At 37.7% G+C, this 16,989-nt stretch overlaps 1 protein-coding gene across 1 annotated transcript in view; it reads right to left on the bottom strand.

Annotated features, from left to right (window-relative positions):
* PCNX2 (pecanex 2) overlaps positions 1–16,989 on the bottom strand; it is a 232,827-nt gene that overhangs the window by 17,121 nt on the left and 198,717 nt on the right. Inside the window, exons 26-28 of the mRNA XM_034765099.1 lie at positions 13,244–13,497; positions 11,014–11,247; positions 8,550–8,653 (exon numbers count right to left, since the gene is read on the bottom strand). Coding sequence (XP_034620990.1) covers positions 8,550–8,653; positions 11,014–11,247; positions 13,244–13,497 — 592 coding nt within the window. The remainder of the gene's footprint in view (positions 1–8,549; positions 8,654–11,013; positions 11,248–13,243; positions 13,498–16,989) is intronic.

Below are 16,989 nucleotides of genomic sequence, written 5' to 3'. Positions count from 1 at the left end.
GAGGGGATGCTTTAGCCCTAGATTTATATGAGGATTTCTATCCTCCTGCGTGATAGAGAGAGCTTCCCTTAAAGTTTACAACGATCTGTATGTTTTAGCTGACACTGGAAATATCTTTTCTGCTGTACTAAACACGCTTATTTGAATCAGCTGCATAGGATATTTTGGATCCTAAAATATTATTCGCGAAGGGCTTACTTTGCTTCAGTGAGTATATGTAACTCCCATTTGCATTCATGGGAATTATCCACAAACATCTATGATAGAATTACACACATCCTATAGATTTTAGATAAAGCCTTTCAGGATTAATTTACTTCACAGTTTTAACAACAGTAAAAGTTATAATGGTGAATATTCAACAATTCTGTCCCTTTACTTTCCGGAACCTCAAAGTTTCATACTAGGCACATTTTAAAAAAAGAAATCTACATGTATTATCATTAGACAATATATTTTATCAACGGGGACTTAACATTTATTTGGTAGTATCATAGACAGTGTTATAAAAACAACATGGGCCAGATTTGTCCATCATTTATACAAATGCAACTCTTATTTATGCCAATGGAAATATACACAAATGTAACTGATAGCAAAATATGTGCCCTTTATTCTGTTCTGTTTAGTCTAACAACATTATCCTCTATTTCTTATCCTATCCTTCTGTTACTTGTCCTCTGCACTAGACCTGCACTGTCCTTTACGGTAATCTCAGTTAAAGCCTCAAGAGAAAGTAGATTAAACTGAGAGAAATCACAATGATTACATGCACTAAAAGAAATTTAGGACTGAACTCTCCCCTTGCACCATTCCGGAGCTCGAGCATAGCAAAGATGGGTGTGCTGACAGTGAGCTGATCATGGCTTCCTGATTCTGCTCTGTTCAGCCTTGGCAGACAAAGCCACAGAGGGCCTGCTTTAATCTACATGTAACATCTGCAAAGGCATAGTGGAGTCTTGCTTCATTGTGCCTCCCCTCCCTCTTTTCATAGGCAGTGCAGCCCTGATGGTGAAGGAGGCGGTGGTGGTGACAGATTGTGGAGCAGAGCTAGCTGCCTCCACCAGCTTTACTGGAGCCATAGATTCCCCTGCACAGAGGAATTCTCCAGGGGGAATCTTCAGCTGGGTGGAATAATGCAGCATGAAGTGAACTCTGCAGACCTGAGAATCCAGCCCTCAAAGTTCCTGGAACCCAGTTAGTTTCAGGGCTATCTCATTTCTTATTTTCTGCATTATAAAATACGGTTTGTTTTTCTTAGCCTTCAGCAGATATCTGGTCCTCACACCTTCTCCCATGCTCCAAAACAATGACACCTGGGGACTCTTTACTGAAAGATATTGACATATCTGGAATTTTTCCAGAGTCCAAATTTATATTAAAGATTCTAATATGTAGCCTTTTTTTCCCCTCTTTGAAGGATTAATGAACATATTTCTTTATTTTTTTTTAACTCTCATACACAAAACCCCCTACACTAAATGAAAAATGACATTTACACCTGAATAAACTAATGGTAATATGATGTCATTCTTCAAATTACCCTGCTGAGAAGTGCAAGATGCTGCCTAACTACAATTTAAGAGCATATGTGATTTGCATAGCAATGTTCTGCTTCCTTAATGAGTAAATTTATTGTGTAATCTAGTAGCAATGCTGGGGTTGTAATGACATTTACATGAACAGACACACTGAAAAATTATTTACATACATTATATAAGAAGATTTAAAACCTTGGTTTACAGAATAACATTTACTGATTAATAGATTAGACAAAAATCATGTGTAAATGAATGTAAATTGATAGTTTACATACACTTTGTAAACTTCCACTTTGATGTAAGTGTGTGCAGCTCAACAGCTTTTTGAACACTACTTTGGCATTATTCTTTTTTGTTAAGCCCCAGCATGCTCAGCACTCCCCAAGTCACGTCAAGGGCCATTTACTAATGTAAATCCAAAGTAATTTTGCTGCAATCAATGGAATTACTTCAGATTTACACCAGTGTAACAGAGATTAGAATGTAGCCCAAACAGTATATACATTAGCTTCAAAGATTCTCTACTGATTCATTCACATCTGTCAGAATGCTGTACCACCTCCCATGAGAGCTACTGAATAGAAATAGCTAGCACACTACAATCCTGACTATCTGTTACATCTCAGGTTTTCCTAATGGGAATTCATAGAGAACTTCTAGAAAGTATGTAGACAGGGATCACAGAAGGGGAAGATTTTACTGTATTATTGTGTGGCACAATGGAAAGTACAAGTGGAGGTCCAAGGTTATTTCTGAACACCCTACCTATGATTGTATCTAAGACAAAGAAAGCCCATACATAATCTTTTAGTATTTGGACATGACAGAGAATGTTTTAGTGGCCCTGACCACTTATAAATTGGGGCTAAGTCCCTTTAGTCATCTAATAGGCCACTAACACACACCTTGGTCTACGTTTACCAACTATTACCCATTTGAACGTAATCTGCGCACCAAATCCAAACTAATTTAAAAAATAAAAAACCTTCATCCAATAAGATCCACAATATGCCTTGATGTCCTTCCATGGAAAAGGGCTGAATTTTTGCCTTTTCCATTGGCAAAGAATTTATCTGTGTCCTCCAGTATCAAATGCATACTTGTCCTACCTACTCTTCCCTCTGTTTGTTTTAACACAGCACTGCAATACAGTCCAAGTCCTCAACATTCTTTCTTTGAGTAGACAAAAAGTCTCAACACTAATAAAATGCCAGTATAATTTGGGTATATTACTATATGAGTTCCACTGAATTCTGGCTTTTTTGTGTTCCTAACAACTTGTGACACTGTTTCAGGTGGTAAACATGATAAATATGATAAGAACTATGCTTGGTGCAGAAGAGAATGGATCTGTAGTTTTCTTTGTTGGTAACAGCCTTGATGTCAACAGGGAAATATTCCCACCTTGGTACCTATTTTAGCGTTGTTTTTCTCAGGGTCCCTATAACAGCCATATATACTTTATTCTGACCTTTTTCTTCAGTTCAGCTCTATGTGCTTCTGATTAAAAAGGACCCTCAATGACAGAGATATACTTATTTCACCATGGCCCTAAGACATATGTTCCAGATGAGTCACTCCATAGCCTGGATTTTGGTAGTAGGCTTCATTGTTTAAAAAATCTATTCTGAGAGATTCTGTTTATTATAAGATTTGTGAACTAAAAAGATAGGCTAAGTGACGGGCTTCTAGGGGAGTGTCTTGTGAGGTGGTAGCAAAGAAGATATTGTCAAAGCTATCTTAAGTCTCACTTTAAGCCGCCCCCCCCTTTTTTTTGTTAACACATCCCCTTGCAAGGTACTATTGTCCGCAACACTGGTCAGCCCATCAGTACAATACTACTAAAATGAAAGACACAAACTTAATTGGAGGTGCCAAAATATCTATAAGAGGAAAACAAAATCATCATAATACTGATATAGTTGTACAAACCACATGGCCACTTCATATCTCATGTATATGCTTCTCCCACCTCCCAAGAAAAGTATTGTTAAGTATGAAGTAGGCTCAGGAAAAGAGACATCCAATTAGCTGGTAATGTTTCTGTGTGTGCGGGTATCTAGTACCTACCTCCAGTGGTCACAATTAAAATTTGTACAAAAGCCTTTGCAGGTAATTAACCTTACCTGCAGTATTCTCTCTATATTAAACTTAGGGAAGACTAAGATAAAATTATCTATTTGCAGTAGCAAAGATATTATTGTCAGCCACTCTATTTATCCTTTAACCATCCAGGTTGATTAAATGTAGTTGCCTTTGCTATAGTGCTGATGCCCGGTAATGGAGATTTCAGTCCCTGAGGGTAACAGCTCTACAGAAATGCTTTTGGGCAGCTTTACTGGTATCTATATATGCGTTTCTAATGCCCTCATCGCTGTGGTATATCTATTGGTAGGCACAGACCAAGACTGCTTTAATCTTTTCCCTGAAAATCTCATCAGTGCACATCAGTTTTTCCTCAAAGTCCGCATATTCTAAAATTAGATTTGCATAGAAAATAGTGTAACTTCAGGAGAGACTGGAATATTGCTTGCTTACTAAAAATCACACTAATTTGAGTTGTTAAAAGTGAAAAGAAAAAAAGTCAACCCCATCCAAAATAAAGTTAAAACAGCAAGGGAGCATGCAGCTGTTAATAGAGACGAGATAAAGAAACCTCTGAAGAAAGCAGAGAAAAGCAACACACTGAGAAATAAGCAATGTGGGCCATGAATGTTTTGAGTCATTGGCTCAAAGAGGAAGACATAAAAGCAGACTTTATAGACATCTCAAATAAAGATGAGAAAGCTATAACAAATAGTTAAAGGATCGCTTTATCTTGAGAAGGGACAGGCTTACAACATAAAATGCTTTCAAAGTAATACAAGTTGGTGGTGTGCTCAGTCTTTCTTAAGCATTCAAATAAGGCAAACACTCTAAGAAAAGTGGCTGTAGAGGGTTGGGCCTAGTCTACTCATAATTTTTATATCAATATAACTATATCAATTAGAAGTGTGCTTTTTTGTTTTTTAAATAGCCTTACTGATACAATCCCCAGGGTAGATGCTATTATACAGGAATAAAAGCACCTTATATCCCTTCCCATATGGGAATAAGCTTTACCGGATAAGCACTTTTCTACCCATCTAACCTCATCCACACTAGAGTTGTACCAACTTTAACTGTACCTGTATAGTTAAAGCAGTATCATTTATGCAGCTAGACAAGACCTTAGTCCCATTTTTCATTTGAATGGAAGCACTCTGTCTCTGTCTCCCACTTCAAAATGCGCTCAAAGGTGAGAAGGTATATGCTATAACTAGGGCCCTTCATTTTCAGTTTTTATTTTATTTTATTTTTTCCAGGAATTGATGAGCGTTTATTACCACCACAACAAAAACAGGTGAAAATCAGAGCAAAAAACTATTAATAATTTTTCTGGGTAAACATCGGGGGTTGTTTTGGCGGGTGGAATGACAGGGGAAATAAAGTATTCAGTAGATTATTGCTTTGAATTCCATTCATCGATGTGGTTTGCTGCAGAACTAAAGCGGAACTTAAAACACATTGCCACCTCCAAGTTTAAGAAAACAATATATCTCTAATCCCCCCAAAAAACATTTCATTTGAATAAACAGTTTACTGTTGTAAACTTAGAACTATTAGCCTAGAAATATATACATTTAATAATTGGGCCATACCATTTGCAGCGCGTACACTCAACTTCATCCTTTTCTCGTTTTTGTTTTTTTTAAACTTTCAAATACTTCCTTGTGTTCGGAACATAGTCTGATACAGATTTTCATTTTCTTCCCATTTAGTTTGGCAAATCTTTAAACCCATTATCTGCTAGCAGCTTGAAATGTGTATATGATGGGCGTGAGATTCATCAATATGTTCAGATGCGCACGCCCTTCAGAGCTAGTGTGCATGCTGCTTGTCTGTTGTGTGTATCTTCTAGACTAGTACATAGCTTTACTTCAACAGGTAGCTTTGCATATACACACAGACTAACGTATTATCATAATACATATATCATGTAATGTATTGTATTTTCCTAATAAAACAAGTTATTCCTAATAAAACAAGTTTATATATGTGAATGGTACAAATGTAAGGTGAAAATCAGAAAAAAAATGAATAATGCTTTTTGTAAAACCCGGGAATTTTTCAGTAAAAATCTATTTAAACTGAAAACGAAGGGGCTTAGCTATAACCACTTCCTTTATCATGAGTTAACTTCATTCTTAAATCCTTCAGAACTCTTAGGGCACATCTACATGGAACACTCAGGAAACTTGAGGTGAATCAACTAAAGGTGTGAAGTTAATTAGCATAAATTTAAGCATGTTAAACCCTGTGTGGCTGTTCTCATTCAGGACTGAAGTAACTTTAGTTTGCTGTAACTTACTCCTTAGGCTATGTTTACACTGGCAACTGAACAACAAAACGTTTGTCTTTCAGAGGAGTTTAAAAAAAACCAACAACCTGAAAGACAAAAATTTTGCGTGACAAGTGCCGGTGTAAACAGCGTGTTGTTGGCAGGAGCGCTCTCCTGCTGACAAAGCAAATGACGCTCGCTGGGGGAAGAGCCAACAAACAGCGGCTACACTGTGTGCCTTTTAGCGGCATGGCTGTAGCGACACAGCCATGTCACTAAAAGCACTGTAGTGTAGATATAACCATGGTTTAATGGACTTTAATTTCTGCACACTGAACTTCACACCTTTAGTTAATTCACCTTAAATTTCCTCAGTGTCTCTCTCTAGACATAGCCTGAGGGTTAGTCTACAGAAGAGTTTTTGGCCATGCTGTAATTTGAGCTAATTGATTGCCAATTAGCACAAATTAACTGTAAATGTTAGTGTAGATATTCAGAAAAAACTTGTGAATTATAGTAGGCTTTCCACAAATGTTTGTTCCTCATTGTAGTTCACCAAGACTCATGGCAGGGTGAACCACAAGCAGAAACACACATTGTAGAGGGTCTACAGTAGACTTTACAATCATGTTAGTTACCTTGAGTTAATTAGCAATTGCCATAGACTTCCTGTGTGACCTTGGTCAAGTAATTTAGCCTCTCTGTGCCTCAGTTCCCCATCTGTAAAATGGGGATAATAGCACTACCCACCTCACAGAGCAGTTGTAAGAATAAATACATTAAAGACTGTGAGACACTCAGATACTATGGTGATGGGGGCAGAAAAGTACTGCAAAATAGAATTAGATCAAATTACAGGACAAACACGCTCGGGTAGATATATCCTTATATTAGTACCACCAGCTCCAATGACTGTCATTATTTAATGTGTTAATTTGTTTCAGCACCAATCTTTTGCCTTTGTCTTGCTATGTGTAGGTCTTATCTGCCCAGACCTTCAAAAGTTGTAATAATGTATTGTTTGTATTCCAGTAGAGCCTAGGGGCCCCAGACAAGGGTCAGGGCCTTGTTGTGCTAGGCACTATACAGAAAGAAGTATACAGACAGTCCTTGTCTCAGACAGCTTACTATCTAAGCTTATGCAGTATTGTTGTAGCCATGTCAGTCCCAGGATATTAGAGAGGCAAGGTGGGAAAGGTAATATCTTTTATTGGACCAACTTCTATTGGTGAGAGTATGTTTCCTAGACCTGAAGAAGAGCTCTGTGTGAGCTCGAAAGCTTGTGCCTCTCCCCAACACAAGTTAGTCCAATAAAAGCTATTACCTCACCCACCTTCTCTCTTTACATTTCTAATAGGATTCAACATGTGGACAAAAACAGACCAATGGAGGATGAGATAACAGCAGAATAAACTTGGTGCACATCATCAGTAGTCTCAGTTTAAAAAAAAAATGTCTAGAGCATACTGCTTGCCTACAACCTGCTACCCAACAGTTAATCCTGAACCTGAGATACCTAGTAGTCATTGCCCTAATGCTGAATTTACTCTAAATGAGATTTTTTTGGAGCTCTAAGACTAGGATTCCTGAGGGGATGCCTTTCTGCTATTTAGTGGTCCCTTACTCACTCCATTTAAATATCTTCTACCTCTAAGAAGTGTAAAGGGTGTGGACCTTTTCTTGTTGTCTTTGTGTCCATTTAGTCCCCATATATCCAAGACATTCTTTTAGAAATCAATGATCCTAATACTTTTACAGGCATTTGTATCCATTTACCAAGCTAACAGTTGGGGGATCCACCGCTCTCCTAATCATGCAACACTGGTATTTAGAGCAGAGGCTGTGACTTGTTTCCCTGGGTGAATTCAAATATCCTTGATATGGATAGAATCAGCTCAAATCCCATACCCAGTTGAAGTAGCAATAATTGTATTTATAAAGCACCCTTTTGCTTTCCGAGCTGCTCAGGCTGAACAACAATAATTAAGACATCATAAAATACACACTACCAAGAACCAAACAAACCAGATTCATTAGTGAAGGTGGAAGATGAAGAGAGTCCTATACCCGGGCCAAGCATAATGAAAACGAAACCCATCTCTCAAAGAGAAGTGTTTTGAAACAACGTATAGAAGTGGAGAAGAATGAGCTGAGTTGCATGCTCTGGAGCTGGATCCTCAGTCTCTGGGTCGCCATAAAGCTCCATCAAGTCATCCTATTGCACAAGAAAAGCGAATACAGCTCTGTTGAACACAGGAAGCCTATGAATCCATGTCTCACTGCAACCCTCTACTGACAGGTCAACTGCCAGATCATTTAGAAGATTCTTGCCCTTTTGGAGAAGGTCATCGTTGCAGTATCTCATTTCAAGATTCAACCTAAAATGAATAATTACTCTGGATCCTCTGCCATGTATGATTTTATTTTGTTAAATAAAAAAACCATGATATTCATTATCGTACATGTTACAGAGACAAAAGGGGGTCAAGGACAGAGTTTAAAATTAATATATGTATGAAATAGCCCTTGTCTCTGATCTAATGACCTTTTAGTTTGCATAATATGTGAAAGAGCCAAACAGCTTCTCATTTTAAGATGAGGAAACTCCTGAGTCCCTGGAAAACTTTTACTACATTTCTAGAAATTACCTGATGGCCATATTGTGGGCTGCGGTTCCCAAAGCTCTTCTACCCAGAATACACAGGGCAAAGGAGAGAGTTACTAAAGGAGAATCCTCATCACTATCCAGATGCTGCAAAGGTTTAAGGACAGTGTGTTAGTTCTACATGCAACCTTATAAAAAAGTGTTATGACAATCCTATAACTAAAATAGATCAATGCATGACTAAATTCATAAGACTTATGCTGTCATGTAACTATACCCAAACAAAGCACTCTGCTGTGCAATTAAACAGAATAGGAAGGATGATCATCATGACCGAGGGTCTGCTGCTAAACAAATGAAAGCTCATTTAGCGTAACAGCTGGAAACAAGAAGTTTTAATATGAGTTGGATCCCAGGGTTGTGTTTTAGTGATCAGAGTCTTGGAAAGAGGTTGATGAGTATCACTGAGGAGGGAATACATCTGTTTCCACATGGGAAACAGGATGTGTCTGAAATCCATACTCTGTGTTCAGCTCTTAGAAGCACAATTTGGCTCTGAGAAGATCTGCAAGATTGGGCTTCTAGTGATTGACATCATCAGTTCTATCAATGATGACAATGCCATCACATTTTGACAAGTGGTCAAACCATTTCCTTTACATTCACCACCTCAGCAGACCCTTTTCTACAACTCTTCCAAAAAGCTTGATGTCAAACACGAGGGAAATTACATAACGGGAGTTTAAAATTTTGTTCTGTTTCAGCTCAACAAGATGAATTCTTCTTGTTGCCCTTACCTTGTTCCTGAAACGGAGGCAAACATTTTGCAACTCCCTCTATAAAGTACACCGATCTTCAGAGCTGTGCAGTGCAGCTCTATTTTATACAGCATCTTCCACACAAACTGTTTTACAACATGTTTCACAGTATTAAAAAATACAGGAGAGATGCAAATTGCAGAGAACAGTTGTGTAGAGACATTTGGTAGGGTTTCCAAGGCCACCAAGAGGATTTGGATGCCCAGGTCCCATGAACTTCAATGGAAACTGCATTATAAATCCATAAGTTTTGAAAATCTCAACAACAGTAGGAAAAAATAATTAAAGCACTTAACAATAAGGGAGGGAGAAACAAGTTAAGATGGAGAGCAGAAATATTCTAAGATTTAAATATTTAAAGAGTGATGGAGTATTGATAAAGCAGAGAAATCCAGGAAAGTTGTTCCAGATGTCAAGAACTAGAGGAGAACGTCCTTGCATTACAAAAGGGAGAGGAGGCAGGGACAAAGGGCCCAACCTTGTGAAGGACTGAGCATCTCTCTTGGAGGTGATGAATGTCCCTTCAACTCAAGATCTCAGCACCTCCCAACAGATGCTTAGCACTTGGCAGTGTAGGCGCTAAATGAGTGGAGAAAGCAGACAGAAGAGTAGAGAAAAAAATAAGTTCTGTGAGAGAGAGTACAGAAAGTCCAGGTAGAGATTTAAAAATAATAGTCAAGGTGAAAGCAGAAGCAGATGAAGTCACAGGGGAGCTATTCAATGGAACTGGAATCAAAGTAGTATCTAGATGGGAAATGGTGTGGAAGCAGTGATAGGTAGGTTTACAGACATGACAGACAGGAGAAGGAGTATTAAGAATCGAGGAAGCTGCCAAGCACCTGGACAGTGGCAGCAATGGAATGTGAAAATCAACAATCCCAAGTGACAAATAATATGATGTGATGGGTGAAAAAACTGTGTTGGTGATTTATTTGCATTGTCATCAGAAAGCTGAGTATACTCAATAAAATGTGCATGTCTCTGACTCTATTTACTCTGTGTGCTGTCAACAGAATCCCACTGAAATACGATGCATTTTAGTTGGGAATGGCTGAACATCCATTATCTCAGGGCTCAGAATGTATGAACAGGTAACCGTAAGCTCCCACTTGGCTCTCTAGAGTTGAATGGTAATTTTCCACAGTTTTGCAATAAAGTGTCAGATTTGTACCAGAACTTCTCAGGTTTGACCTGTGCTCTTGGATAAGTGGTATACTTCCTCAACAGTGGAAGGTTTTACCCATGTGTCACTGGAAGGGTAATTTTTTCTAAATTTGCAATCATATTTTGCATCGGACATACGACACTGAAGTTCTGATAATTAGGGCATTCTGATCCTATCTCTGGTATTCCTAGATTGGGAATCTCCCTCACGAAGAGCAATAATATTTTCTGAAAAGTTCTAAATGCAGGGTTACTGCAGAGAACAAAACTAATGATGGTAGGGGTAGCATAGTCAAAGAAAACTGTTCAAAATTCAAAGGTTCACTCCTTTGGAATGTTTTTCACTCATATTTTCATTATAATATTCTCTGTAAACATTTTTCTATTGTACAAAAACATACATTTCCCCACAGTGTTATGTTGTACAGTTTAGACAGAAATTAATATACTTGTATTATTCTTGAGTCAACAAAAGAGTATCTATTCAGTAATTCAGTGTTCTAGGTGTTAAAGACATACACTTACCTCCCTTCTTTTTCCAGCACAGTACTGAATCCAGTCAAGATAAACACTGCAGAAGCTAGCTCTGGTTATTCCTTGAAGACATGGAACATAGTCCTCATCAATGTTAATGTTGAACATTGCAAGGTCACGTTCAATGTAATGCCATTTGGCATAAGGCTGTAGTGTCTTCTGGATTGATTCATCTTTTATCCAGTGTGAGATTTTGGGTGAATTTGCTGTAAAGTATATTATACTCTGTTGACAAAATGCAAAGTGGTTAGTCATTGTACCTGTGTTTAAACCAGAAACAGCTCATTTACAACACAGAAGAGAACAAATCAGAATAAGAAGATGACACCGACTATCCATAATCTTATGTAATATTCCTGCTACTTGCCATCATTGATTCATAAGAGTATTTATTTTGTGTGATCATAATAATTTATGTCTAAATGAGAAAGAAGTCAATTAACTACTAACAGAATTTAAATGAGTGAAACTTAAAAAGAATATTAATCACAAGCATCATACTCTGAATAGTGTAGATAGTGTCAAGGGTAAGTTCATTTGAAAAAGTGGCTGTATCTATAGTGTATACCATAAAGGATGATGATGATGATAAAAGCTTATACGTATTTTTCAAAAACAATATGCAGTTTTATATGGTCAGAAATGTTTGCTTTTTCAGCTTTCTGAGGGTGCAGTTTCCCCATTTCTTCAACAAGAACACATCCATCAATTTAACTATTAAATAAGAACTTGCAAGAGTGTAGAATATAGCTCTGAAAACACCTCTTTTAATTGTTATCTTCCCTCTGCAATAATAATTTTGTTTTTGTTGCCTATTGGATAAGGTTAGTATAAGAAGAAGAAAAATGGGATCTCTTTAATATTTATGCTTAACACAAGAGCTGACTGGTGGACAATTCCATTTTATGGCACATTTAGAGGTTTCAAAATTTGTTTTTGTTTCATAGTGGAACAATGGATGAAGTTTTCTAAGAAATCTGGTGCAATGTAAATGGCATTTCAACTTTGCCAAACCTATAATTAAATCAAAACAAAATATTGAACAGATTCTAACACCTGCCAAATGATAGGCTGTGAACATCACAGAACCTGCAGCCTACTGGAAACACAATCACTCACATACCTCACTATTGCATATCTTTTAGTCCTGCTACATGCTAGCTTCCATGTGAACACCCATATGCTGGAAGCTCTAAACTACCTAATTACCTTTCTGTTAAACTCTGCCTCCTCTGACATTTTCTGATGACCTCATATTATCAACTCTTAGGGCTGGTACACACTAACCCCCCAGTTCGAACTAAGATACGCAACTTCAGCTATGTGAATAACAAGGTACTTACCGCGGGTCCACACACGGCAGGCAGGCTCCCCCATCGACTCTGCGTACTCCTCTCGCAGACCAGGAGTACTGGTGTCGACGGCGAGCACTTCCGGGATCGATTTATCGCATCTAGACAAGACGCGATAAATCGATCCCAGAAGATCGATTTCTTACCGCCAAACCCGGAGTTAAGTATAGACGTACCCCTACATTCTTCTATAGTTTAGCTGATTTTAAAAGAGCTAAAGAAAAAAATTCATCTTGCCAAATACAGCTGTTCAGTACTTAAAAACTAATGAACAAAATTGAGTCTAACTGGGCTTGTTTTACAGATTTCATTGACCCTTAAAAGTTAAGCCAAGCATGAAGATTCTAATGTACTGAGAGTTGAACACAAGTTAAAGCTTAGGTATGATTTTAAACTGATACAGTTAAACTGGTGCAAATGGCTATGCAGACACTCTTATTTCAGTTTAAACAAGGCATATTTCAGTTTAGCTTAAATCAGTTAGGAACAGCTTTAAACTAACCATTTTTAACTTGAAATATGAGTCTTTGTTTAGTTAAATCAGTGCAAGATTATATGTGGACAAGGCCTTACTGTGTATAAAATTGTTTAAGAAATTCACATTTGTGTTTTATATAAAAGTCAAAATAAATGAACAAAGTGATTCAGTAGTCTTGATTCTTACTGTATTGTTCGTTTACCGAACAAATCACACACTTCACTAATTTACAATGTGTCTCCCAATCAGTACAAATTAGCAAAGTTCTGCTGTAAACCCTGCTATTTAAAATGTAATACTTCTTAAAGATAAACTTCATTCTCTATCTTTTGAAGACTGCAAATTTCCTACCCAGGAATGGTACATAGAACTCACTTCACTTATACTGTACCTTTATGTAATATCTGATGAGTATTCTTCGCAGATCAAACACTTGCAGCATTGTGGCGGCATTGTTATCAATGATGCTATATCCTTCCAGTATATACTGGGTTCGTGTTATTTCCCATGTTAGCCATCGGAGGTTAAAGGCTGCGTTGCACGATAGCAAGTGAGGCAAGTGACCTGGCTGACAGCAGCAGCAGCCTTCATTGTCTTCATCTCCTTCTGTTATAGCTTCCACTTCTCTCTGCTGGCAATATGTCCCTTGAGAGTTAGAAAGGATAACACAATGGCAGTTATAAAAGTGTAACCAAATACTTCAAGCACTTAATTAAAGGCAAATAAAAAAGAGCTACAAAAATGAATTAAATTTGCCAATTGATCTGTGTAAAGCAGAGAATAATGAGGGATACATCATTTATTTAATACTTCAATCCAAAAAGCTCAATCTCATGGTCTCGGCATCCTGGCATGATTACACATATCGGAGTACACAACCTCCCCTAATAAAAATTCACCAGAAAACAGCAATAAAGACTTAGGATGAATTGCCGACTTGAATACATCTAACTTATCTAAGTATTCAAATACTGCATCTTGGCAGGGGGTTAGACTTGCACCAGGCATGTTAACAAACCCCTCTCAGTCCTCAACCCACTTCTCCCAAAATGCACAGAAGACAAACATAGATTTTGCAGGGTCAGCCAGCAAACTGAATCCACAACTCCCACCTCCCAGGTGAGTGCCTTAATCACCAGGCGAGAGTCATTCCCACTCTCTCCCCCTTTGACCCAATAAATATTTAGGAATTAATACAAAGTGGAAATTGAGAACCATCCACCCCACAATAACCTGTAGCCTGGTGATTTGGATGCTCACCTGGGAGTGGGGGGAGATCTGAATTCAAGTTTCTGCTCCATAGTGTGGGTTCAAACCTGAGTCTCCTATATCCTACGCAAGGCACATCTAAGCACTGAACTAAAGGTTAAAAAGGAACAGACAGACATATGTGCTGGCCTGGAAAACTTTTCACTGGCCAAAACTAGCAGGTCAAATTCTCCAATAGTTTCTTTTTTGGTAAATAAACTAGAGGAGACGAACCAACCTGAGTTCTGGCAGGTCAGCTGGGTGGCAGATTCCAGAGAAACTGGCCAGCTAGCAGCTCCCTCTCAATTAATTCAAAGTAGCTTCAGCTTACCTGCCTCCATTGATAGCTACTGTGAGAGTAGACCATGAGGAGAAAAGTAGGCTATTACCTATGGTCTTGAAGTCTTTAAATAAAGATTGGATATAATTTTTAGAAAGATATGCTCTGGCTCATCCAGAAGTAATGGGCTTGATGCAGGAAACACTTGATGACATTCTAAGCCTCATTTTATGAAGGAGGTCAGAGTAGATTATCATAACAGTTCACTCCAGTCTTAAAATCCATTCATCTTGTCCCAAACAAGTTAAAGCACTAAAAATCAAAGCCAAAACATTGAACGGCACCAGGAAACCCATAGGCAACCAGTGCAGCTCAAAGAACATCTGTGTTACGTACTATTGATGCATGGCTTGGTTTAGTGAGCACATTTACCCATGTTATGGACCATTACAAAACCCATGTGACCACATAAGTCCAACATAAGCCCTTTTCTGAGGCCATAAGTCAGCTTTAAGTGGTGTATAAATCTTGAGTGGACCCTTTGCAAAAGGTGAATTTCACTCAGTAAGAGAGTGGTTGAATTCAGCTTTCAACTGATCTCAATAGTAGAGAAATTTGCTGGAGATGTCATTCATCAGAGAGAAGACCTACTCAGTTAAATTTTACCTGACCAAACAGGACACTGGCTGCACAACACTTTGGATCTGAAACAAAGGTGACCATGTTTACAGGCAGTTTCTCGCTTGCTGTTTACTATTTCTATTACAAGATCATCATCATTTTCTTTAGCTTAATCACTTGCTGAGTTGCTTTTGCATCCCCATCATCATTTAGCTTTAATTTTGATGGGCAGAGCGACATAGACTGTTCCTCTTCACATGCCAGCAAGTACACCCCAGATGAAACACAATGTTTCTATAGTTAAAAAATAGAACAAAAACTCACTAGTTCAAAAAAGACTTTGGGCTTTTTCTTTTGGGTAGCATTGGTTAAAAATGATTTCTGCAACTCCTAATGAGAATGTGATTGCTTTAGATCACATAAACAAAAAGTAGAACTACCACACAATACCACAAAATTAGGTAAAGTTCCCCTTGAGGATTTATTATGGGCCAACTTCCCTTCTCATCTATGCAAATGAACACACTGAAGTCAATTTTGTTGCACCCATGTAACAGAGAAGAATTTGGCTATATCAGTGTTTAATAATTAGCATTGTTATTTAGATTGAGGTAACACCTAGAGTGTGCTCAGTGCTTTCTAAACACAGATGAAGATATAGGGTGACATCCTGGCCCCAATGACGCTAACAGCAAAACATTTCATAATATATTGCTATCTAAATTTATTTACGTTCTCCTCCACATACACCCCAAGATCTAATAATCCAGTTAGCAAAAGTATCTAGAAAGTAAGGCGGTAGAGGGGGGAAACGGAATGCTTTTTAAAGAGAAATAATAAGATTAGCAAATATTTGTCTTTTTTTTGCAGCACTGAAAATAAAATAATAAAATAATAAAAAAATTGATTTTTTTTAAAGTTCTCCAATTAGTTTTTGTTAAACGAAAGCTACTAATGTATGCAACCTGAGGGTATTCTAGAGTAGTTCACACACAAATAATAATAATTACTATTTGGACAATTTAAGTAGTACAGGTACATACAATAAAACAGATTAATATACCCCCTCAAATAGCCCTAAAATAAACATCTCTCTTTTCCAGTCTACTGCAAAGTATAAACCATGACCTATCAGTGTGACATTTACAGCAGGACAGATACAAAGAGAGCTGTTTCTACTTTACATTTCACAGTTTTCTACATGAATTAAGGTTTAACATTCAACTATAAAAAAAGGCAGCAACTGCTCTTGGTCAATGGATCTTTTTCTTAAATAAAGTCAAAAGACATTGTACTCAAAGTAAACTGGGCAAAAAAATATTCCTGTGCACATGGCTTATATATTTTGGATGCTAAAGAAAAATACAATATTTGCATTTTTTCATTTTTGTTTCTGTTTTTAGCTTTTTGAAAAGTTAGACCTCAAAATAGTAAACTGGAATTAACAAAACATAAATCTCCATCCTAGACCTCAATGTAAACAATACTACATAAAGCTGATATTACGCTATTGTTGATGTAAAATGAAAGCAAAATAAACAGCCCTAAGTTTGGCTGAGTTGATTTGTATCAAGAAGAGTCTTGGTGCTGTTTTCATACTTTTATGCAAGCAGCACATACATGGCAATCCTCACCATTAATTAAACCAATATTCAATATAATCACTGTGCTACCATGGAACAGGAAGTGCTCCAAAAAGATAGTACCCATATTTTGTGAAGTTAAGGGCCATACTGATAACTTGCCAGGAACCCAAAGACTCGCGCTAATGTGCATAAAATAAGGCAGATTGTGGACACCACCATCTTTAAACTATCTGTGAAGTTCAACCTGTGAAAACTACAGATCCCAGCATGGAGCATCCCTCCACAGATGGAGGCAAACAGGCCATGTTGCAGAAAACTGTGTGCTGAACTCTGGCCACCCCGACTGCTAGCAATATGCACTTTTGTTAGCATTTGGACTTTGAAAGGAAAAGACATTCTAAA

Source organism: Trachemys scripta, chromosome 3 (genome assembly GCF_013100865.1).
Source record: "Trachemys scripta elegans isolate TJP31775 chromosome 3, CAS_Tse_1.0, whole genome shotgun sequence".
NCBI lineage: Eukaryota > Metazoa > Chordata > Testudines > Emydidae > Trachemys > Trachemys scripta.
This window is presented reverse-complemented; position numbering and strand designations above follow the sequence as displayed.